The 27,523-nt window shown below is 31.1% G+C and overlaps 1 protein-coding gene across 1 annotated transcript; it reads left to right on the forward strand.

Annotated features, from left to right (window-relative positions):
* Positions 1–2,762: 2,762 nt before the first annotated feature.
* LOC135951801 (serine protease inhibitor 77Ba-like) lies at positions 2,763–24,850 on the forward strand. The gene is made up of 6 exons (XM_065501525.1): positions 2,763–3,232; positions 17,890–18,268; positions 18,338–18,614; positions 23,988–24,183; positions 24,261–24,439; positions 24,523–24,850. The coding sequence occupies exons 1-6, from the start codon at positions 3,214–3,216 to the stop codon at positions 24,781–24,783; spliced, it is 1,311 nt and encodes a 436-aa protein (XP_065357597.1). The 5' UTR covers positions 2,763–3,213; the 3' UTR covers positions 24,784–24,850.
* Positions 24,851–27,523: the final 2,673 nt, after the last annotated feature.

Here is a 27,523-nt window from a genome sequence, read left to right on the forward strand (position 1 = left end):
TAGATGCAATAGTATGCTTTTTAGTGTCTAATAAAAATTAATTGCTAAATAAAAAATTTACTTTCAATTGTAAAAACGTAATTATTAACGTTTTTTTCTTATAATTTTCGGGATTTTAGATTTCCCGGGGATCGGGATTTAGTAAAATCCCGAAAATCAGTCCCAATTAGCATCTCTAATAACGATTCAGAATATATATGTATATATATACTTTGTGGGGTCGCAAATGAAAAATGTAGAAATTACAAACGGTATGACAAACTTATATATACCCTTGCCACTCATGGTGAAGGGTATAAAAACAGGAGTTAGGACCATTCTATATTAATTTAACGATATATAGTATAATTCCTCTCCCCAGTAGATTAAAAGAGATAAACCGTGCCGTCCAAAATTAACCTCCTGTCCGCAATACAAACGTTGAACAAATTATCATTTCTTCGGCAAAAACATAAATAATTTTTTTTCAACTAAAATAATATTTGGATTTTTTCCATATTATTGAAGAAATGTCCTCAGCTTAATGATAATATTCTAGAGTTACAGTAATCTACACTCAGGAGTAGAAATTGTTCGATTGTGGAGTGAAATGCATAGAGATAGCCAAATTTGAAATCAAATAAATACTAAAGAGAAAGAAATAAAATTTGCTGCAGAGTGGAGTACTCCATCATTGTAAACGCATCTTTATGCTCGAAAAAGCTGAAATTTACTATATTTTAATAGAAAACCTAAAAAACAAACTTTGTGTTTGAAAGGTACATTTTCTATCACTCTTTCTTGCATTGCTTATGCTATTTCGGAAATTTGTTATGTAATGTTGATTCGCAAATCTTGAATCATATCTAGCTTATCAAGGAATTCTCTTGACTTCACATATCCCAAAAAAAATCTAAAAAATATAGTCGGTCAAGCCTAATTTTATGGAAGTTTTTTCGAAATTCCGCCCTGTTCTTTGAGCACAAGTTTACATTGATAGCCATCCAGACGGACAGGCGGTCATCGTTAAACTCTCACTCAGAAACTGATAAAACAAAATACCATTACCGCAATAAACCAACTTAGCCTAACCGATGGAACACATTCACCATAAGCTTTGGTGAGCAATCGGTGTGCTTTAGCGGAACTTTTTTCAAATTAAAGAAGTAAAACCGAACTTCCCGCATATGACGTTTTGTTGGCACAAAATTGTACATTTTTGAACCAAAATATAATGTTCAATAACAAAGTGACAAATTATACATTTTCGAAGCAGAAAAAAAACTGTGTTGTTTAATGTACAATAACAAAGTGAGAATAAACAAGCTATATTCGGCTGTTCCGAATCTTATATACCCTTCACCAAATTTTACTTTAAAATACAAATTTTAGATATTTTTAGGTAAACAAAAATTTTTTTTCCAACGATGTTTTTTTAATTTTTTGCATTTTTTTTTAAATGTTTTAATTTTTATTTTTTTTTAAATTTAAAAAAATATTTTCAAAAATAGGTCAGAAATCGAGATTTTCCTGGTTTTTTCCTCATATCTCAGCCATTTGTGGACTGATTTTGCTGATAGAAAACTTTTTGAAAACATGTCTGACAGAATAATTGAAGATTTGGATCCCGAATATATCCGGGGTAATCAGAAAATTGATTTCAACACATATACAGACGGAGAGACAAACAGACAGACACCTTCTCACGAAGGTGAAGGGTATAAAAATGACATATAAGTTATTAACAACAAAAATCTTGTTCAAAAGATACGCAAAAGATCTTTTATAAATCCCGCATTTTTAAGACAAACACCCAATGTGAATTACGCTCAAAAATTAGCTTTGTTCGAATATATTTCTAGTAAAACTAGTAAAATAAGAGAAAAATATAAATTTTCCATGCAAAAAGTAGTAAAGAAAAAAAATGTTGCTGTTCAAATGTCTGTTAGATTTTAAAGTTTTTTGTGTACGAGAATGGAAAAAACAAGTGCTGAATCTTATATACTCTTCACCAAACTAAATTTAATTTTTTTTTTCAAAATTGTTTTTGAAAATTTAAAAACAATTTTTTTTTAAAATTTGTTAAAAAATTAATTTTCGAAATTTTTTTTTTAATTTATTAATGAAAAAAAATTATGACAAAAAAATTTTTTTTCGTAAAAAAAACCAAGTTACAAAATATTTTTCCCGATTTTGACCCATTGTAGGTCCAAAATACTATAGCTTTATATACATCGTTTTTGCCTTATATCTCAACCATCTGTGATGATTGATGTATCAATCATGTTTTTAAGATATTTGGGGGCTACAGAAACTTGATTTCAACATATAGACGGGCAGGCGGATAGAAGAACAGACGGACATGGCTATATATAACGATCTGTCACTCATGGTGAAGGGTATAACTAGTAAAACTAGTGAAAAATATTGTGTAAACGAACACACTTATTATTTTATAACTGAGCGATTATCATACATGTATTTAAAATACATTTTCAGTACGTGTTTCTGAACCAGGCCCTATTTTTTTATGAAAAAATACTAAATTATTCAATTTTGATTATTATAGAGAATAGATTTTCAATATTACATTGAAATATACATATTTGAATAAAATTTCTGTCTACTACTATATTATTAAAGATCCCGCCGCCAAACAAGCAAGTGGGTAACTCTTAAACAACCACAACAAGTTTAGAGTACTAAAGCTCAAAGCTTTTCTACATCAAAACTAAGCTTAGAGAGTAGCTTGATAAAAATCAACAATTTAGTGTTAACTCGTCTCTAAGATCGTGCGGTTGTGGTTGCTACAGCAGTGCGAGTAGCGTATGTGAACTAATCGGCGTGTGAAAAAATACACGTATAAAAAGAAACAACAACAAAATAAATAAAAATAAAACGCATACTAGTTGCTACAATCTTGTCTTATCATCATCAACTTCATTAGCATACAGAACGAGATTTTGTTTTTATTTAATACAAATTGTATTAATCTAATATTATTTTTTAATTTTTGAAAAGATTTCTCATATTTTCCACTCATAAATACCGGGAATTAGAATAAAAAATTTATTTTAATCTATACAAATCTATAAATTGAGTTGAAAGCAGTTAAATTTCAATCACTGTGTTTTTGTTTGTGTGGTGTGAAAATACTTCTAGACATACATACAAATCAAATCAACTCAAATCAATTAATTGAGCTATAAACAAAAAATAACAACAACAATTACAATGTTAATTTATAACAAAGGTGAGAACTAGTTACAAATTAATAAAGGTTATTTGCTGATTTTTTTATTTAAAATAAAAACAACTTAGTCATCATCATAAAATATTAAATCATTTAAAAAAATACCCGAAAAAAAACTTATATTTGTATGATTGTGTGTACGTATATAAGTTAAAAACAAAAGCCATAAAATAAATATATAAATAATTTGTGTGATTATTGATCAGATTTTTTGCATCCATTTGTGTTAATGTTTTACGTTTTTTATTTAACCTGTATAGCATTGAAAAAACCCAAAAATAATATTTCCAAATTTATTTATCTGTGTGTTTATATTTTAACTACCTGTCTGTCAGCCTTTGTCTGTATACCGTTAAATGTCATTGTCGAATAATTAGAAGATGTTGTTTTTAAAAATGTTTGCCGTTATCTTTGTTTACGATTTATGGGAATTAAAAACATTAGTGACAAACTTCTTACTAGTCCTAAGACAAGTTAAAGATGGATGTGTCTTATTGTATATATTCGGCATATTTCTGGTTCAGCCATATTTTACAGACTGTTTGAAATGTGTCAATTACTCTCAACATAACAATGTTTAAAGTGACAAGTTACTTTGTTGTACATTTTTTTATAGACCGTTCCCTATCCCGAAGAACCAGTCACGTGACTAGTTCTGTGTCTCTTTACTTTCATCTATGCTTGAATCTTTTTTCAGTTTAGAATTCAAGTATTCAAGAAACTGCCGGCAGTAAATCTCCTCGAAATTTATAATTATTAGCATGACTTGAAATGTTGTTCCACCAAATAAGTATCATACAGCCAGCTATTTAAGACAAATACTTGACAAATACTACATCAACTGAATTTTAAGTGCGATAGAGCCAAAACAAAAGGACCTAAGGGTTTGAAATTTATTATTAATATTTCTAGTTTCTCAAAAATATTCGGATACATATTCCGTAGCAAAACTCGCTGATTCAACGTTTTAATCATTCTGTTTGAAGTGTGCTAATTTCTAAATTGTTAAGATCTTAATTACTGAACTTTTACTACTGGAAGCGAGGTAAAACTGCTTTATCCTCTGTGCTGAAAACACCAGGTCAACTTCATTTTACATTCAAAACTTCAAAGAGAATGATAATAGAAGAAACCCTGAATGGACTGTTAAGTCTGCGGTGGGAGATTAATTACAGAACCAACTTTTACACCCCAAAACCGTTCTGTAAGCAAGGAAAGACAATTAATAAAATTTATCCACACCTAATTTCCATCCGTGTGGAGATTAAAATTGAAAAGTAAAATTATGATTATCAAAACGCCTTGGGAAAAATTGAAGATGATATAATGACCTACAATTTAATGCTATGATCTTGTATAATAATAATATTGATCACGATATGTAGAAAATTAATGCAGAATACATTTTTTTTTCACATTGAAGGTGAAGATTTCACCTTATCAGTTTAGAAATTCAAATTTTTATTTTCTAAAGCTTTTAAAAAATTATTAAAATTACTGTTTTACTATTATTACCATAACTTTAAATAAATATTTAAATATCAAAATATAGAAAAGTAGAATTATAAAATTCCCTTGTGGGCTATACTATGCTGTAAAACTCGTTCGATGATATATGATTTGTAGCAAAACTCGTTTGTTTCGAATACTGGTTGCAAAACTCGTTCGTTCCAAACGTTTATCTATTACTTCTCTATGTTGCAGATTATTTGAATTTTTCAACTGTTGAGTTTTAGTCAAGAATGGAGTAACATCTAAGAATTTAAAGCATTCACCTAACTTGGTCCATTTAATCAGCCGCTACCTGTTTTTCGCTTTTGCCCAAAATTCGGTTTATGTATAAACAAGTTAAGCCCTACACAGAATTTTTTTCTCAATTAGTTATGAACCGATCGCTATCAATTTGGGTCGTGTGAATTATTTCTATATCAAACTTATTTCTGTTGAATTTTATGTGGATAATAAAATTTTTAAGAGATCTATGCTCGGTAATGTGGACCTATGATCAATTATAGGTAGTGGGTTTGCAAGATAGCTATTAGGAACCCATGTTTCTATATGAAACTAATGTTCGATAAATTTTATTTATGCAGATACCAACAGTTTTAAGATACTTCTTTTTGTTTGGGGGGTAGGTCAAATAATGAACCGGTTTCAACCAGTTTAAATGGGCATCGTCCATAACCGAAGAAAATGTATATAACAAATTTCATAGAAATATCTTCAAAATTAAATCGACTCAAAAAGTGATTCTAAGTTGTTCCCCAATAAGCACCAACGCCACACAAAATTCAAGCACTTGAACATTTTGTTGGAATTTGACTTGAATGCAAATTTAATTATACTTTAAACTTGAAAAATATTTGAACAAATTTAATATTTTCAAACAAAAAACATATGGCTTGAATTTATGTTTCCTTTTTACTGGAGAATGCTATTGAAATAAAGTGTAATACAACTGTAATTCAATTGCTTGACTATAATTCCAGGCTTAATTCCAAATATTGAAAATTTTGACCTTCGACTTTCACGATTTAAGGTTTAACGTTTTCAATTTCAGTAAAACATTCAGAGTATATTTAGAATTATCTGGACTATAATATTCTGAATAGGTTTTACTTAAAACTCATAACGGTAAGGAAATAGAGCTCATTCGCCAAAACATTACCAAGTAAGGAGTGAGATCGAAAAATTCTTAACATACATATATGTTTATAAAAAAGAAACCACTAAACTTACAGCTTTAATTTTTTTTTTATTTGATTGAAATTATTATTACAATTTACAAAAAAAATTATTTTTATAGTTTTAATCACTAGTGATGAAATTTTGAACCTTTTTCGGAAACCCTTCCATTAACGTTTTTATAGTGCTTTCTGTCACTTTGCTCGAACATGTAGTCCATCTCCGTTTAAAATCTACCACACTTTTGGACACCTTTTTTGTACTCTTCAATTCTCTTTTAACAAGAGCCCAATATCTCTCCACTGGCCTTAGCTCCGGGCAGTTTGGAGGATTTGCCTCTCTTGGTACAAATACCACATTATTGTTCTTGTACCACTCAAGGGCTTGTTTGCCATAGTGACAGGATGCCAAGTCAGGCCAAAAATAAGTGGACACATTATGAAGTCTTATGAATGGAAGCAGCCTTTTTTGTAAACATTCCTTGATGTAAATTTCGGTATTTATAGAGCCCGTTGTAACAAATGAGTGGCTTCTTTTGCCGCAACTGCATATTGCTTGCCATACCAAGAACTTTCTGGGAAATTTTGTCTGCTTTTGGGTCCTAAACTTTTCTTCAACATTCCCTCGAGCATCAGCAACATAAAATTTTTGACCTGGAAGTTGCGAAAAATCTGCCAGAACATACGTTTCGTCATCCATTATGCAGCAAGAATATTTTTTTATAAAACTTGACTTCAATTTCCGTGCTCTGTTTTTGGCCTCTAAATTTTTAGTAGCGTTCCTGTCAGGAACTTTTTGAGCCTTGTATGTTTTTAAACCTGCATTAGCTTTAACTTTTCGTACCAAATAGTCCGAGCACTGAGCTAACCGGGCTGCTTTCCTACCGGATGTGTTGGGAGCTCTTTTGAAAATGCGTTCTATTTTTTTGGCTTTAGAAACATCATGTGGACCATTCCTTCTACCTGAACCAGGTTTTCTATCAACTGACAAGTTCTCCCGGTACTGTTTAATAACATTGGAAACAGTTTGACGGCAGACCTTTGTATGCTTGGCCAACTTTTTGTAAGACCAAGTTGGGTTTTGTTGAAAATATTTAATAATTTCAGTACGCACTTTTTTCTGGTCACTCATTTTAATCAGATTAACAAAAAAATTAATATAATTGACATTACACATAATAACTGACATGTTTTTCAAAGGTAACTTGATCAAAAAAAAAATTCAAATAATACTTGGGTTAAAAAATGTAATGAAAAACGTGTGTTAAGAATTTTTCGATCTCACTCCTTAATTGGTTTTTCTCGAAAATCTCCAAATTTAAATCGCAGATACGAAAAAACTATAAGAGATATTTTCATAATTTTTTCACATTTTTATTTCCTATTATATTCTCGATAAATCCCAATGAGATGATCAAAAAATTCTGAAATTCGTTTAACAAAATTTTTAAAAATATGAAAATGGAGTTTTGAAACTGCCATTAAAAAAATTTTATTTTTTTGGTCATACTAGCGAATAGGTTGACGGTATCCTAAGAAGACAAAAACTCATATACGAGTAAATATGGATATATTTTAAGTAAAAAATTAGCTTTTATTTTAATATTTATCAAAATATATTAATTTTGTTCCTACATTTCTTGTTCTATTTGCCTGAGACACGTTAATGGCCTGGTGAATTTTTAATAACTATAACATTTTTTGACCAATTTCTGTTTTTTATGTCTCATTAGAACGACAATTACGTACACATTTAAATTTTTTTAAATTAAATTGCAAAAGTATTTTTTTAATGGCAAAATTTTTACAAAAACTGAAAAAAATGCATTTTTCCCCTTTATAAATGCATCTCAAAACTTCAGAGGGCTTGCGGCACGTCTTAACCCCAACCGATTTACCTAACATTTTTTCGGGATGATTTTTTTACTAATGTTCACCAAACTGGGGGGCGAGAATGGCCAAAATCCAACTTTCGTTTATTAAGGGCCAACCTATTGTACATATGTACTTAGGCCGGGTCGAATTGTATGGGCGATAAAAATGTAAAAAATCGTATAGGAGAAACGCAATCTACGGAAAATTCTAAGAAATTTTCATCAAGAAACCATAGATTTAAAATCAAATCCTATCGTCTTTTATCCAATAAAAAAAAATATAAAAAAAAAAATGAATACTGAAATAACATTGGATAAAAAAGACGAAATGCGCAAGATAGGATTTGATTTAAGACCTATGCACATAGGTCTGGCGACCCACTCTTTTGGCCAAAACTAAAATATTCACTTGTATACTTAAATTCATACAAAAGATACAATTAATAACAAAAAACATAAATTTTATTAAGTTTTTAATAATTTAATTTTTTTTTAGTTTTTTACTTCCACTCTGCCAAACTCTGAGTAAATCCTGAAATAAAAATTGATTTCTTAAAAATAAGCAAAAACTAGCAGAAATTTATCGATGATTCCTAAGCACAAAATATCACTGTAATTTTGTGCGTTTTTGGTTCGTTGAAATCGGTTGAAATTTTATATGTTATATACATTATATAATTATGACTAAATTATAATTTTTGAAGCAAAAGTTTCCTGAAACAAAAATTGATTTCTTCAAAATAAGCAAAAACTAGCAGAAAGTTATTGATGATTCGTAAGCACAAAATATCACTGTAATTTTGTGCGTTTTTGGTTGGTTGAAATCGGTTGAAATTATATAAGTTATATACTATTTTTTTTTTATAAAAAGTTAAAATCACTGATTTTTAGGTTATGCAAGTTTTTTATGTAATTTCTTATTACCATAATTTTTATTGAATATTTCACTATTAAAAATTTAACTACTTACCATCGTCATTAATATCCATAACTAACTGATTTAAAGTTTTTTTATATTCGTGTAACATGTGACTCAAAGAAAACAAAAAATTACACCACGTTTTCCAGTTTACCACTGCACTTAAAACATTGAACTTTCTCCCTTCATAGAATAACGGTTAATTGAAGTTTGTAAAAACAAAATATTTTTTTTGTTTTTCTGAAGTGTTTGCTACCACATTCTAACAACAAATATAGGAAAAGGAGTTTTGAGTTTTGGCCAAAAAATGTGGTTCGCCAGACCTATGTGCTATGGTTTCATGATGAAACTTTCTTAGAATTTTCCATTTCGTTTCTGCTATACGATTTTTCGTGAAAAAAATCTACCCACCCTTATGTACATACATATGTATATTTTTATGTTACTCAAAAATGTTTGAAATTTTTTTATGTTTTTATGATTTTCAGCAAGAACATGAGAAAATATACGAAAAAATAACTGCATTTTTGGAAGAAAATTAAATGCTTTAGTGTAATGAATTTTTTTTTTTGATATTTTTTATGTTTCAGATTTTATTGATTAATTATGTATAAAATATTATACAAAAATGTTTGAACTAAATCATTGCGTGATACAATTGTAATGCTATTTAATATAAAATATCAAAAAATTTATGAGAAAAAAGCTAAAATTTCCGTCATTTACAATTTTTTAATATTTATGAACATGTTCTTATTCTGTATGAAAATAGCTTGGGAAAAAATGTTATGTTCGATTAATAATATTTATTAAAAACTTCAATCCAATTATGTATTTCTTTTTTCTGTGTAGTTTGTTTTATATATTTTCTGAAATAGAATCAACTTCCGAATCTGAATTATCGGAGTCACTTTCTGCGTTGAACAGTTCTCGTATTTCAATTTCTTTGAAGTTTGCCATGTCGTAAGAAAAACACGTATTTTCTATTAAAAAATTTACAAATATTTGTGCTTTTTTACAACAAAAATCGAAAAAGGGGGATCTCACAATTATCTTTTACATATTTGATTCAAAACAAGTAAGAGAGCTATATTCGGCTGTGCCGAATCTTATATACCCTTCACCAAACTATACTTTAAAATAAAAATTTTAAATATTTTTAGGTAAACAAAATTTAAATTTTTTTCCAGTTGTTTTTTCCAAATTGTTTTTAAATTTTTTTTTTTTAAATTTTAAAATTTTTTTTTTAAATTTTATTTTTTTTTTTAATTTAAAAACAATTTTTTTTTTAGTTTTTAAATTTTTTTTTTTAATATTTAGTGAAAAAAAATTTTGGTCCATTGTAGGTCCAACTTACTTATATATACGTCGTTGCACAGGTCTTTGAAATATCTATCATTAGATATCCATATTGTTTATAATAATGATTTAGCAATCCAGATATGGGTCAAAATATGTCAAAAATCGAGGTTGTCATGTTTTTTTCCATATATATCAGCCATTTGTGGACCGATTTTCTCGATTTTAAATAGCAACCGAGCCGGAAGAATTTTGGAGATATTGATGTATCATTCGTGTATGTAAGTTATTTGGGGGATTCAGAAAGTTGATTTCAACACACAGACGGACATGGCTATATCGACTCCGCTATCTATAACGATTCAGAATATATATACTTTGTGGGGTCGCAAATGAAAAATGTAGAAATTACAAACATGGTGAATGGTATAAAAAAATTCCACTCTTGTTTTATACATTAGCTGTTTATATGCACCAAATGGTCAATTAATCTATCATTCGTTTTTTCTAACCTAACAGCACGGTTAAATAATACTTTTAAAAATGGTTCATCTCTTCTAAAATGCATGTGTATTGCGACTTAGCGGGGTTTTTTGTCAAGTAGGCGTATTAAATATCCGTTACAAATTAATTGTATTACAATGTTGCAGCAATTCAATTATGACAGCTCTTGCTATTACTATTATTTAGTTAAGTTGTATACGTGACATCACTCTGCACGCAAGCAGTCTAATAGAATCGATATGAGTTTGCTAGATCACTATCAGATACTAGTATTATGAGTAATAGATTCAACCTACCGCGTAGTCAAGGTCATTCCGCAAAATCTTAGAAATATCGTCAAATATATGATTGTCATCTGTCAATAATTGGAGATTCGCTGAGAGGGTGCAACCACCATTAAGCTATGCCATCAGGCAGGGCACACTTAGAAAGGTGACTGCATCACTACAACAATACAAAAACAAACAGGTACTTTGTTTTTGTTAAAAAGTAGGTGAACTGTCAAATTGCCTGTTGTTGTTTTTGCTTTTGGGTTTGTTGTATTTTTCTCTACAACAACCACAAGTGAATTGACAATTCAAACTGAATAAAAAAAATAATCAGCTGTTTCATCGCAGTCACCTTTCTAAGTGTGCCCTGCCATCAGGCTAGAAATTTCCAACTTTCAGTTACTTTCAATTATGAGCAATAGTGCGTTTCTCATTGCTTTTGGCCCACATTTTACGTAGATTAGCACACTTATCATAGTAATCTCTATATGCAAGAAAACTAATTCCTTTTGCAGTCGTAACTATAAAAAATCTCTCATTAAGACTGCATCATTCGTTTGTCACTAAGAAACTGTTTTTCTGAGCAGCGACCCTAACTAGTATAACATTTGAACAGAATAGAAGAAATAGTGTAACATTTTAATAACTGCCTGACTGTCGTCTAACAATGCCTCCACGAATATTATTTCAAATATAGCTTATAGGCATAGAGAAAACACATAGAGAGGAAACTCTCCTGTCAAAGACCTAACTCAGTTGTCAAAAACCTAAGTGGTGAGAATGTATTAGTAAAAAACCTATGTGAAAACAAAAACAACACTCGTATGTGTAACTTTTTTGAGTAATTTTTTTGTTTGAGTTTTTTTTGAGTTTCCGCTCTATGTTCTCTATGCTTATATGTCTCCCTTTCGGAAATATAACAGGTTCATCCAGAAAATGGTATTTATCTCGGGTTCCAAAGTCCCCGATAAGATATTTAACTGTTTTCAAGACCTCTATTGTTGATGTATATAAAATATGCCATCGTATATTCCTTAAATTTCAATGATATCTTTATATATAATAGTAAAAGCGGTATTTAAGTCCATTTCATTCTCTTGCTTCTATGACTAAGTACGCTCACGTACTCAACGAATCCATTTAATTACTTTATTTCCTTTTGTGTTCCTTTAAATGCAGTTAATTTACAAGTTCAGTTTATAGAATGTGAATGTCTTTCCCAGCTTAAATTATCAGTGATTATTGAATTCCCACAATTCGCTTACTTATGTGTTAGTATAGATGCTAATCGGGACTGATTTTAGAAAATCCCGGGGTTTCGGGATTTTCCGGAAATCTAAAATCCCGAAAATTATAAGAAAGAAACGTACATAATTATGTCTTTACAATTGAAAATAAATTTTTTATTTAGCAATTAATTTTTATGACACTAAAAAGCATAAAATACTTGCATGAGTACATAACAATAAAGTATGTACATTAGAGTGCTCCAAAAAAATAAAATTGCGAATTTTGACCGTCCCCCCTCTAGAATTGTTCTATGTATTGTAGAAATATATTGTGTAAAATATTAGGATGATAGGATAACGTTAACTGGTGGCGCAACGACGCTGAAATTTTGAGGTGCATTTATAAGGGGAAAATGCGCAATTTTTTTAGTTTTTGTAAAAATTTTGCCATTAAATAATGACTTTTACAATTTAATTTAAAAGAATCGAAATGTGTACGTAATTGTCGTTATAATAAGATATAAAAGACAAAAATTGGTGAAAACATGTTAAAGTTATTAAAAAATCGCCAGGCCATTAACGTGTCTCAGGCCACTAGAACAAGAAATTTATGAACAAAATTAACATATTTTGAGAAATATTAAAATAAAAGCTTATTTTTACTTAAAGTATATCCATATTTACTTGTATATGAGTTTTTGTCCTCGTAGGATACCGCTAACCTATTCGCAGGTATGACCAAAAAAAATAAATTTTTTTAACGGCAGTTACAAAACTCCAATTTCAAATTTTTAAAAATTTTGTTAAACAAATTTCAGAATTTTTTGATCATCACATGGGGATTTATTAACAACATAATAGGGAATAAAAATGTGAAAAAAGTATGTCAATACCTCCTATAGTTTTTCCGTACCTGCGATATAAATTTTGCGATTTTCGAGAAAAACTAATTTTTTGGCCAAATTTTGGGGAATGACCAGAATTTCCTTACTGTAACGATTTTTAAGTAAAAGCTATTCAGAATAATATAGTCCAGGTAATTTGAAATATAGTCTGAAAGTTTTACTAAAATCGAAAAACTTTAACCCTTAAATCGTGAAGGTCAATATTTGGAATTTCTCATGGGAAGATAGCGAAATATTATATATTTTTGGGCCGATTTTGATGAAACTTAAGAAAAATATAAAATGAAGTCTAGTATTCACAATAACAGTACAAAAATGGAAATTAACCCTTAAGAGTTAAAGATTTAAGCGTTAAAGTTTTCCGATTTTAGTAAAACTTTCATCTATATTTAAAATTATCTGGACTATATTATTCTGAATAGCTTTTACTTAAAAATCATTACAGTAAGGAAATTCTGGTCATTCCCCAAAATTTGGCCAAAAAATTAGTTTTTCTCGAAAATCGCAAAATTTATATCTCAGGTACGGAAAAACTATAGGAGGTATTGACATACTTTTTTCACATTTTTATTCCCTATTATGTTGTTAATAAATCCCCATGTGATGATCAAAAAATTCTGAAATTTGTTTAACAACATTTTTCAAAATTTGAAATTGGAGTTTTGAAACTGCCGTTAAAAAAATTTATTTTTTTTGGTCATACCTGCGAATAGGTTAACGGTATCCTACGAGGACAAAAACTCATATACAAGTAAGTATGGATATATTTTAAGTAAAAATCAGCTTTCGTTTTAATATTTCTCAAAATATGTTAATTTTGTTCATAAATTTCTTGTTCTAGAGGCCTGAGACACGTTAATGGCCTGGCGATTTTTTAATAACTTTGAAATTTTTTCACCAATATTTGTCTTTTATATCTTATTATAACTACAATTACGTACATATTTCGATTCTTTTAAATTAAATTGTAAAAGTCATTATTTAATGGCAAAATTTTTACAAAAACTGAAAAAATTGCGTATTTTCCCCTTGTAAATGCACCTCAAAACTTCAGCATCGTTGCGCCACCAGTTAACGTTATCCTATCATCCTAATATTTTACACAACGTGTTTCTACATTACATAGAACAATTCTAGAGGGGGGGACGGCCCGTACCTAGAAAGTTTTTTTCGTCCATACAATCTTGGAGCACTCTAATGTACATACTGGTAAAAATCAGTACCTTTGTAAAAAAAATAGTGTTTATTTTAAATAGCTTCTTAAGAATACTATTGCATCTATGATTTCATCTGCCATTCTGGAACGAATTTTTTTTCCGACATATGCCGCTGACGAAAAAATTTTTCACATTGGCAAACCCGTTTGCAAATAGTTATAACAAAACTGCAAGTATTTTCCTCTTGTTCCTTCAGAAATAAAATGATCTATTTCTTTTGCAAGTTGCAAATCTACATTATAATTTGGTTTCGTTATTGTTATTTGGGTTTTTTACATTTATTAATAACTTTTAGAAATCGAAATATTTTAAATTTGTTCGAGCTCATCATCTGAGATAAAATCAGTTTCATTTGAAGAGGATTTAAATTGAGTTTTGTTAGATAACATACAAAAAAAGGTGAATAATTGATTTTCTAGAGCCCCACTCAATGAAAACCGTTTTCCTTTATTAACTATATTGTAGCAGGAGTTGAGCTTAACAACTTTGCTGAACATCACTTTGTGATATTCGGGCATGTAGAATGTCAAAATGCATGAAAAAGGCATACAAAAATGACAATTTCCCCTGTTTATTTATGAAAAACGGGATTTGGAAAATCCCGAAAACCCCGTGATTTAAAATTAAAAAATTCCGGGATTTTCGGAGACGGGATTCCCCGTTTGGCATCTCTATGTGTGAGTCAATGTTGCAGTTCAAAATTTTGATCTGGAAAGATAATAACCACAAACTTCGTTTAGCGTCGTTTATATATGTAAATGTTGTTTTGTCTTCAGACTATGGATATCTATTTGGGACTGCACAATGTCATTAGGTTCTGTTGAGAGTTTATACATATGTAAGTTGGTTTAGAGTAACTCTTAGCCAGAATCGTACTGAGTCTTGCATAATCTTGACTTACAAAAATTATTCAAGGAGCTAGCTATTATGTTTTCTTTTATTAATTACAGAAACACTTCAAATGAGTTGTCCTTGCAAAAACTTTCCTGAACGTTCTCAAGACCAGCATTCTCATTTCATATTGTCATTGAAACTAAGTGTGTAGTGATGTTTTCACAAGTGATAGTGATTAGGCGCCAGACTTAACTTTGAAAACTAAGTGTTTATATGAGACTTCATTCAATCTTCGCTTATCATAAAGTTTTGTAAATTTGGTATATTGACCTAGATTTCTTATCTCGAAAGTTTAAAGAATTATTATACTGTATACCAGTTTAGAGAGTATATTTCGTTCGTGCTGATGTTTGTAACGCCAAAAATATTAATCTCACACCCACGAATTTGTCACATGTATTTCTTGCGGTCAAAGGACGAATACTATTTAAGTTGGCTATAATCGGTTCATTATTTCACCTAGACCCCATTGAAATGTCCTCCCGAAGTAAGACTTTATCGGGCATTAAGTTTAATTTATATAGGTCTCTTTCGCTCCAAATAAGTTTTATATATACATAAGTCGTGTCACCTAATTTTGTGATGATCGGTTCATAATTATTGATAGTTTCCATAGCTTCTGAAAATCACTTTAACGAGCATAAATCTTTTAAAAATGTTGGCATACAATTCAACAGAATCTGCTTCATATAAACATAAACCACACGATCTAATTTCATGGCGATCGGTCCATTATTAGTCATAGCTCCCATATAAGAACAACTTCCGAAACCATTCACGAAAATAAATTATTAAAATTAAAAAAAAGTTGTTGCTCATTTCATCAGTGTAGGATATTATATGGTCGGTCTTGACCGACTATACTTTCTAACTTGTTTTTAATTAATTTAGTGTTGTCCATATCAACTATAATTTATATAATTTAGTGTTTATTATCTCCGAAGATTTTTAATTTATTAATATTGAGGTTTGAATTAATTATTTAAAAATTCTACAGAACTGTTGTGCTAATTTAAGTTAATTTATTTGCAGTAATTCAAAGAATACATTGATAAATTAATACGTGTATTTAGAAGACTGAAATATATCATTTGTAAATATCAACCACTTAAATAGGTCATGGATAATTAAAAATTGCTGAGGCAGTCTGGCGGAAAATTCTTAGATTGCACAGTTAGAGAGACATAAATACATGAAAAATCAAACAACAAAATATTCCCCGATTTTTTCCATACTTTACAGTATAATTTCAGAGTACTTACAGCTAATTCGGGGGGTCATTTGTATGGGGCTAGGTGAAATCATGGACCGATATTGCCCATTTTTAATAGCTAACAAACCTAATCAATAGAGAATATTTTTTGAAATCTTGTTTTCAACAGACAGACAGATTGAGGGATGGACATAGCTAGATCGTCTTAGAATCTTATGAGGACCGATTGAAACGACTTTTTTTTAATTATGACGTTGTTGCAGCAAATGAGCGATATATACTTTTTGGTTCTACAACCAATATTTTGATATGTTATAAATGGAATGACAAACCCAATATACCTCCCCCTTATTTTTATGGTAGGTATAAAGTTAGTGAATGCGTAATGCTTTTCTCTTTTTCTCTCATTTTGCAATTCATATACATTCATATACTGATTTTATATTTTTCAAATCTCACTGCTATAGCCAATGGCATTGAGATTCGAACATGTTTGAACTGAATCACTTTTACTAGTTTTCTTATCAAGTGAATTGTTTCAATATTTTTGTAATTTATTTACAAGCAAAATAAACACAAAATTTATTTAAATATATACTCCTTTATACTTATTTGTGTGTACTTAACCCTCACATTATCATTGAACTTTATTTCAAAATCAAAAACAATATACAGCTATGATTGTTTATTAAAGAATGTCATTGTTTCTGATGTTTGACTTTAAATTTCCGATGAATTGAGAAACGCTTTTCGGAAGTGCTGTGGGATTACCCGCACAATATTTATACATACATATTAACATTAACAATTGTTTTATGTTTTCTATTTAAATAAATTGATTTCGTTGATGATGGTAAATCCCAGATTGTTTTGTTCAGATAATGTAGCTGTGAAGCTGGGCTCATGGTTACAATTGTTTGTATTCTATATTTTAAGATGCTTAAAATTTACGGTTTATTACACAATGCGACAAATGGTAGAGGTCAGTGATCGACAGGGGATTCTGTCCACTGGGAAAAGTTAGATCGATAAAAAAGACTTGTACCTGTCTCATCGTTTCGCTGGGTCAGGTCTATGATTCGATGTATATCGATTTGTAGTTAGTAAGTGTCGTATAGGGAAAATTTTAATTTTTTTGTAAGATAACTAACGAAAAAATTATGAAAATCTGATTTTTCAGGCTCCCACTCAATGAAAACCAAAACACTTTTCTTTATTGACTATGTTGTAGCCGGCGTTGAGCTTAACAACTTTACTAAACATAACTTTGCGATATTCGGACATTTAAATGGTCAAAATTCATGAAAAGCCAAATAGATTACAATTTTCCCTATACGATACTTACTAACTTTAAATCGATATATATCGATTCCTGGACCTGACCCAGCGAAATGTCGGGACAAAGCAGTGTTATAAACGAAAGAATATAACTACTACTCTAATGAGTAATTCAATTAAATCAGATCAAGCTGTTTAAAGTCTGGTAGAAATAATCGAATTTAATATTACTCTTAGTTCATATTTCTGCTCATAAATCCTAAATATACCTTCTCATTAGTCGGCTCATGGAAATAAGACTCTAGTTTTCCAAAAAAACTTAATAATATTCACAATTATCACACTTATTCTTAAATCTTATTCTACTTACAGTTTTAGCCTCAGTATGCCTACTACTACAACTGCTCTCACACATAAATGCCCAAGGTCCTCCGGTATTTGCAACTCTATCTACAACTGCTGGTAATACAGCTAAAATTAACTCAAACCGAATGGCACTGCAGGACTCTCTACAAATATCACAAGGAGCTGAGAAATTTTCACTTGAATTCCTAAAACAAATATCTGATGCACATACCTCGGTGCCCAATCGCAGTTATATGGTTTCACCCTTTGCAGTGTGGTCACTCTTGCTACTACTAACCGAAGGTGCTGGCGGCAAAACTTTAACAGAACTGCGTAATACTCTGCATACAGGCAATGATCAAAATGCTGTTAGGGCGGCATATCATCTAATATCACGTTATTTAACGTAAGTTAGTTGTTAAATAAAATATATAAATAGAGTTAAAATTAAATAATTTAATTTCTTTTATTTTAGTGTTAATACCACCACCATTGAAGTGGCCTCCTTTAATGCCCTATTCACGAACATCAATAAACCAGTTAGTCGTGATTATGAGGACATTATTGAACGTGATTATGCTTCAGCTTTAATACCTGTTGATTTCGATGATGTTAACAATACATTTACCAAGATTAATCGTGATATTAGAGAGGCTACCAGAGGTCTGATACCATATACGGTTACACCACAAGATTTTCAAGATGCTAATATTTTAATGGTCTCATCGCTGTATTTTAAGGGAAAATGGAAGGCAAGTATTGTTTTCAAGAGAGTTGATATAATTAACACAGATTTTTGTTACTATGGAAATTCATGTTGACTAATACTGAAGTTAATTTTAAGTAATAGTAGGATCGCGATATGCTTAACCCTTTGACGACGAATGGGACACATATATCCCATTTGCTTTTTTCGTCATTACAGCCACAATTTTCATTGGATTTTGATCTAAGCGGTGTTGCTCGATGAAAAACAAATGTGTTCTTTGGTGTTAATGTTAATAATAAGGTTATGTTGTTTAAGTTTGGCTTAAGAAATCAGAAATTCGTATATTTTTTTGACAATTTTAGTTTTCTTATATCTCGAGTTCTAATTGATACTGTTAGTTAAACTTTTAGTATTAGATGTACCAATGCCTTACGTAAATTTATTGACCAACGCATTTTGAATCGGTACTATACTTTTCCCGGGGGGACTGAAAATATGATGGGACATTCGTGTAATATTCAGCGTCAAAGATAAAAATAAAGGAGCTTTTTCTTTAACATTTTTTTATTTTATTTAATTTAATATTTTATAATTGATAAACAATGAAATAACAAACAATTCAGTAAAAAACATTAAAAAAACACAAAATATTAATTTAAAATTATGTACGTGATGCTGTATATAGTTCATAAAATCTAAATCAAAATCGAACTTATTTGTGATAAAATTCAAAACAATTTCTGTTCCAGTAAAGCACTTTTGTTTTCTACATGCGAAACAAATTGTGTTTATTCGACTATCAATTCAGTTTTTTGTCCAACCAATTTAAACTTGTAACTACACCCAAGCTTATGGGTTTGTCTTTCATATACTGCGGCCCTTAAATTTTACCATATGATCGTATAAAGACAGACCAAATGCTAAGTTGAAATAATTTATTACTGGTCGTATTTTTAAGGCTCAATGGTATAATTGGTCGGCTTAGCTGTTCAGCATTGATAGCAAAATTTAAGCTTGAAAGAATACTTTCAAAACTACCTCGAATCATAATCTTGGACAAAAACGGTACTGAATATATTCCATCGTAGACGAGTACAGTCTTATTTCTGCCAATTTATGGATACTCATTGCTTTAAATCTGCTTCACTTATGGAAAATATTATACCTTTTTGCTGGGTATAAAACCTGCCCGAATATGCAATCAAGGTCGTCGGTATAAGCTTTCGAAACGTAATTTTGATTGTCTTTTTTCCTCTGGATTTTAATTAAAAATTCTTTGGCCGCTTTAGGTTTGGGAACACCTTATGCCATTGTTCAATTTTATTGATTTTGCAATGTAAATAAAGCCATACTCTAATTGTTCAATGCATTTGTTCCCAAATTTTTACCTTTGACGACGAATGGGACACATATGTCCTATGATTTTTCTCGTAGAAGAAGTAATAATTTTTAAATTTTGACAACACTTTAGTCTCGTAATGTCGCCTTTCCGAGTAAGAATCCGCAAAAAAAATTAAAAAATTTACCGCGGAAAATTCTTCGTCGTTAAAGGGTTAAAAATATGATGGACTCGAAAATAAATATGTTACAACCCTCAATTCAATATGCGAAAGTTATGAAGACTCTGAGCATGGTCTATAGAAGAAGACACAGTATTCCATCTTCAGTCGTGTTAGTTTATCATTAAACTGATCAAAAAGAAGCGTAGTTGATTGATATTCGAGAGTCATGAGGACCCTGGTTTCAAGCATAGCATAACTTGCGGTCTATGCTAAACTTGTTAATAAAAAAACCACATGTTTTAGACCAAGTTTTAAAACCTCAGTCACAAAACTACTTGGCAAAGTGAAGTTTAGTTGACTAGGAAGTTGAATACAGTCTGGGTATAACAAGGGAATGACACTGTCAAGGCGAGAATTGTTAAGAGGCATTCATTATTTGCACCATCCTGACATTAATCAACGCCAGAAATATTCTTACATACACATGGGTTCTTTTTTGTTTCTGCTATTTGGCATCTCTACGAATTCCTTTCAAATTCATCGAAAGTTACACAGAGAAAACAGATTCGTAATGGCAACCGAATTTGTTGCCAATCGAATGATTCGGTTGCATACCGAAGCAACCAAATTTTTGTTGCAAGTTCTAAAATTTTGTATCCACAACTGTAAAATTCGGTCACCAAGGCAGAATCATTTGATTGGCAACAAGTTCGGTTGCCATTACGAATCTGTTTTCTCTGTGTATGATTCAGTAAATTCTTCGCATATCTATATGTCCACTCTTCGTATTTACGAAGGACTTTGATATGTATCGGAGCACACTCCAACTGTTATTATTTGAGTATTTCAGAACGCATTTGTTTATCATAAAGATGATGCGACTTGAAACCGCGTAATTTATAGAATGAATAAAAATTCCCCTCAAAGATCCCAAGATCTCCTAGCCAATAAATTTTGTACATGTATCTCTATGTTCTCCTCGTTACCTTACATGTATCAATGAGACTCTAACTGTGTGGTGTTGTAGCCATTTAATCTCCAAGTTCATAGGAGGAACTGTTTCGCCAACAAGGTATTGTGTTTCATGACCTCAGTTTCTCATGTATATGTTCGGAAATGCAGTCTGTGACGGCTCTTAAATTTTCGCATTTATAGCTAGTAATATTTATCCTTCAACCGATGATTACACACTGGAGAAGCATTATTTACCACTGGCCTACCAATCGTCTTGTAGAGAGAGAATAGGTTTTAATTCACCCTTATCGTGGTTGGCGTAAACGTCTTACGCCTATGACAGTTTAGTAAGAAACCGTTTGCATTTTATCTTTAAGCTAGTACGAAACAGTCGTAGGCGTAAGACGTTTACGCCAACCACGATAAGGGTGATTATCTTTGTCCAATCAACGAAGAAAACCACAATGGTGCAGCCTAGTTGACTACTGACGGGATAATATTCCTGCACATAGGCGATAAATTTTCTTCGCTCATGACCAAAGATCTGCCGGCTAACAAGAAACTTGTTTCTACTTCGGAGTTGGTTTCTGGCAGATAAAGAGGCTCTCAAATGCGTCATGAACAAATTAAAGATGTATTATCGGATTTGTACTCAAACGACTGCAATGCCAATATTGAGCTTTATCTCCTTCTTTTAGGTAGTAAGGAATGTTGCCGATGACTTTGTGATAGTTGGTGGTTTGCTTATTTTGAATGTGTGAGCATTTCGCTGAGATTACGAAATTTTTGTAATCAATTGCGCCTCATCAGGAAGGATCGCAAAAGAACATACAGCGATCTACACGCAGAGAAAAAATATAATTGGGCATGGTTACTGTAACCATTTAAATAGTGTTACAAGATTTTTAACTATATTATAGTCACAGTAACCATTTACATGATTGTGGTAACCATAATATGGTTAATTTACGATTCACATGATTGTAGCAACCATATATATGGTTACAATAAACAAATATATGTTTGTGGCAACCATATTTATGATGAATAATTTTATCATAATATGTTGTTCTCAGATTATGATAAGCCTTAAGCCGAGAACAACATAATATGATAAGTCCTTCATCATATGAATGGTTGTCACAAACATATATTTGTTTACTGTAACCATATATATGGTTACCACAATCATATAAATGGTTACTGTGACTATAATATAGTTAAAAAAACTTGTAACAATATTGAAATGGTTACAGTAACCATGCCCAACTATTTTTTTTTCTCTGCTTGTATACACCAATAGAGAATGGATAAAATATTTTTTTGCCGCTATCATTTCCATATCATTCCAAGAGCTGATCGATTGCCTGACATTTTACTCCCAAACATTATAACGAAGCATATAACTAGTACGTCTTTGACAAAATACTGACAGAGAGAAAACACATTCGTTGTTGCAACGAAAGTGTTTCCAATCTTTTAGTTATGCTCGAATTGTTTAGTTGTGACTGCAAAATCTTGTTGTGACCAAAATTTGGTTCTCTCATTTGTAGTTCATTTGTGTTGACTAACGTACTGGAGATGGGAGGCAAAAACAAAATCTTTAAGGCCGATTAAGGGCCTTCAGAGCCACAGCGACACTAACAAAGCACGCAATCAAGGGTCTCATTGTGCCTTTCTCAAAAGATGCACTGTTTTGGTCCAACATTAGTCTAGTAAATTGGTTTTATATAAGACAGCAATATTCTGTAAACAGTCCATTCGCTCATTCCACAGTGATATCTATTTAAGTATCGTCCTCCTGGCAGTAAAGTAGCAATCATTTGGCCTGCCTGAACCCATATAAGTTACCGCAATGTGGGGCCAATTCTGATTCCACCCAGACCGAATTTGTTCCCTAAAGTTTCCCTGCGGGATTCCAAAGAAAGATGCTAGCTCTATGAAAGCAAAAATCTCTAACACTAATGGCAGCCTATAATGAGCAACGAGTTCATACAAAGATATAACACAGTCCATGACAAACCCGGGCGATACATCATGGGAAAATATAACCTTAAGTGCTTACTGGCTATCCTATATCACAAACATCCTAATACCCCTCAACATCATTCTCTAACACTAAGCTGCACAGATGAGGATCAACTTCAGTATTACCATTAATAAGAATTTTTAAGTTGACAAATTCTAAAGTTATGTTATGAATTGTCAGATAGTCTAGGAGAATATAAAAAACTGTCTCCTCTTGCATACGCTTTATTAGCGCGTTTCTCAATAAAATCGGGTCGGATTCAATTTGAATTTTTACTGGTGTCAAATTTGCATGATCTTATTTCAGTTATTTTAAAATATTGTCTGTGGCATATCTTCTGATACTGCATTTAAAATTGTTATAGCAGAGTACACTCTCAATATCCTGACTAATAACATGGAAACTCAGGTAAACTGATCTGAATGGAAACCTCTTCCTTACGCTGAATAGAATACGTAGCATATAAGATGACTGACAGGAGTGCCACCTGATTATAGCCAAAAATCCAAGTGTTCCTAATAGTATTTTACAGAACTCCCTTATCCCTATAGTATCTCATACATAAACATATAAGCATCAATCAGAAGATGGTTCGAAGACTTTATCCCGTGTTCATTATGAAATAGACAAGTGCCTTTACAACAGTCCGTCTCTTCAATTTATATCCTAGCTTCTGATCTATTTATAAAATTAACTCTGCTCTATTTGCACTGAAAATACCCATCCCTTAGATTAAATAAATATTACTATTTGTAGATATTTTTTTATAAGAAGCAAAGACTTTGCTCCTGCATACATACCTTTAAGAGAATAGTGGTTTCCTTTAATTTCAATATACGAGTAATATCAACTAAAGTTTTAAGAATTTTTATTATATATGTATATTTAAATTTTAATACAATCTAAATAACAATCAAACTTTTATTTTTAGTATCCCTTCGAATCCTCGAAAACACGTCCTTTACCTTTTCACGATGAAGATGGCAAACTTTTGGGTGACGTACAAATGATGACACAAATGGGTCTCTTCACCTATGTCAACGTCAAAGAGCTGGATGCTCATGTTCTCGAACTACCTTATGGCAAAGAAAATCGCTTGTCCATGTTAATTATTCTACCAAAAAGGGGTAAATCATCTAACTAGCATTGAAATTTTAACACTTCGTTTACACTAACATATTGTAAATCTATATCTATTTTACAGGTGTCAAGCTGAACAGGGTTATCAATAATTTAGCAAATGTTGGTATCAAACAAATTCACCAACAACTCCAGGTTGCTGCACAATACTATGACAATGATGATGACAAACCTGAGGTGGAAGTATTTATACCTAAATTTACAACGGAATCTCATTTCACATTGAGTCCTATTTTAAGAAATGTAAGTTTCTTGTTTGTTTTTGCTGAGTATTTATTTTTAAAAACAATTGATTGACATTTGTTTTGTGATATTTTTATTTACAGATGGGCATTCAAGACTTATTTGATTCGTCTAGAGCAAATTTGGATAAGATAGCCAGAGATAATTATGTTTCGAGTATTTTCCATGCCACACGCATCATTGTGAATGAGGAGGGCACAGAAGCTGGTGCTGTTACAACAGCCGTTTTAACTAATAAGGCATCACCTACACGTTTCTATGTTGATCGTCCATTTGCCTATTTGATTGTGGAGAAGACTGCAAATGTTTTGTTATTCGCCGGCGAAGTCAAATCTAATGTTTAAATAATTAAAATTTAATATTTACATAAAACCCTAAGTCGATTAAATGAATTACGAAAAGATAAGATTATTTTATATGGGGTTTTATTTTGTGGCAATGTGAGTGTTTTGGGCATGCATTTATACCTACTCCTTATATCCTTCGCCATCCTCTTCAAGTCATAACATCAAACTATTTTCATCTGAGGACCGATAAAGAACATTTATTGTGGGGACCTATATAACTATATGTCGAATTTCAGATAGAATTTAATGAATTAACATTATTTTACAAGGGTCTTTTGAGTGAAACACAGGTTTTTGTCCTTTGAGCTCTTTACACTTTGTCCTACGTTTTACTAATTTTGTAATGCCCTCCAAAATATAAGATTTGTATTTGTTTGTGAGATGATTCCATCGCACAGTGTGGCAGAATCGAAATTTTTTGGAAATAAATCTGGCATTTCTAAACGGCTGGTCCGATCGGGATAAAATTTGTATTGGGCGGAGTTTAAAGTGGCATATTTTTGAATCTAATTAAGATATTGACTTAAAATTTTTTTGTAAGACAAAAAATTAACTTATCTAAACAAGAAAATATAGCTCGGAATGAATGTGGATCAAATTGTTCCTAATATTTGCAATCCTATTAAAATTTTGATATAAATTTTAGTTTTAGAAACTTAATGAATATGTAATATGTAATAAAATCTTTATTTATTAGCGCAACTCAATGAAATTTTCAGCGTGTTTTAAGTTTTTCATTCTAAATAACAGGTGTAAGAAAACTTGTCAAAAGGTCAAAGGGAATCCCGCAATTCCTAAAAATTTGAGCAAAAATCCCAAAAATGGTTTTTACAATTTTACCTATAGGGTCCACATTTCCTTCGGGTCTGGGAAAATACTTTAGGGATAAATAGGGAAAACATCAGGGTTTCCAAAACTGCTTTCCGTTTTCTGATTCCAGCTTTGGGATTTTAGAACATGTGGCCCAAAGTTGAAATTTTGATAAATTATGTTCGATGTTCGAAAAATTAGACGTTTTTTATACCAAAATGTTCTCCGTAAAGAAACTTTATAGAAAAACATATAATTGTTATACGTTCTTAAAGAAAGTAGTTTTTTAATAAAAAAAGAGTTAAGTCACGTTTTTGTCCAAAAAAACGAAAAATATACTATTTTTATACCCTTCAGCTTCGTGAGAAGGGTATATAAAAGTTTGTCATTCCGTTTGTAATTTCTACATTTTTCATTTCCGACCCTATAAAGTATATATATTCTGGATCCTTATAGATAGCGGAGTCGATTAAGCCATGTCCGTCTGTCTGTCTGTCTGTCTGTCTGTCCGTCTGTCTGTCTGTCTGTCTGTCTGTCTGTCTGTCTGTCTGTCTGTCTGTCTGTCTGTCTGTCTGTCTGTCTGTCTGTCTGTCTGTCTGTCTGTCTGTCTGTCTGTCTGTCTGTCTGTTGAAATCAATTTTCTGAAGGCCCCAGATATCTCCGGGATCCAAATCTTCAACAATTCTGTCAGACATACTTTCGAGAATTTTGCTATTTAAAATCAGCAAAATCCGTCCATAAATAACGGAGATATGAGCAAAAATCCGAGACAACCTCTGAAAATTTCATCAAAAAACGCAATGTATTGCATGCTTTGACAAAAAAACAACAAAACGTATGGTTGGATGTGTATTTTGTTTTTTTTTGTGTTTTATTTCTTTTGGCGTTGTTGTTGTTTTTTGTACAACTAAACTTTTGTTTGGTTGTGTGTTGTTTTTTTTGACAAAAAATCAACAAATCGTATGTTTGAATGTGCATGCTTTGCGTATTTTGTTTTTCTTTTGTGTTTTGTTTCTTTTGGCGTTGTTGTTTTTTATACAATTAAACGTATGTTTAGATGTGTGTTGGTTTCATTGGATTGCGTATTTTGTTTTTGTTTTTTCTTTTGGTGTTTTGTTTCGTTTGGCGTTGTTGTTGTTTTTTGTGTTCTTGATAAATTTAGGATGCTGTACGCTGAAAGTGGGCAATGTACATACATATATACTAATTATAAAAAATAATAATGCATCCACAACAAAGGTGAAGGGTATATAAGATTCGGCATAGCCGAATATAGCACTCTTACTTGTTTTAATTTTTAAATTGAAAATCGGTTATTTTTGGATTCGTAATCAATATTGCTCTGAAGCCTTTTATATGTTATTGATAATTTAGTTGTCTAACTAACAAAAAAATCGAGTCCATACGTCCAAAATTCCGACCTATCCTTTTAGAAAAGCGGCCCAAGGTATGGCAAAATTTTGAAATGCATATAACTAGGAAATTATAAGAGATAAATAGCACATTGAAATCGGATGGGAAACAAAAAAATGGCACGTGTTTAAAAATTTTACATGTCGAAGGTATCTTACTTTGAGCCTCCATAGCGCCGCCCCTGGAGCATCTGTAGAGCCCATTTTAATAACTTAAACTCGAATACTCCTTGGCTACGCCCAATTCACATGTTGTCCCGTCAATTCGTAGCCTAATACATGGATTTCTTTCTACATATTAGTCAATGTCTTAAAATTATATTCTATTAATATCAGCTGCCTAGTGCCAGTTTTGGTTAGATTGTGAATTTTTGTCCGTATTGTTTTATGTTGGTGTATTCTTGTTGTAAAAAAATAGTGTTGGGAGATGCGTTTGAGTCCATTTCGCCAAATTCAAAACATATCAAAAAACTATAAATATCAATTATATTTTGCAATTTACAATGGTGAATGGG

This window comes from Calliphora vicina, chromosome 2, assembly GCF_958450345.1.
Source record: "Calliphora vicina chromosome 2, idCalVici1.1, whole genome shotgun sequence".
NCBI classification, from domain to species: domain Eukaryota; kingdom Metazoa; phylum Arthropoda; class Insecta; order Diptera; family Calliphoridae; genus Calliphora; species Calliphora vicina.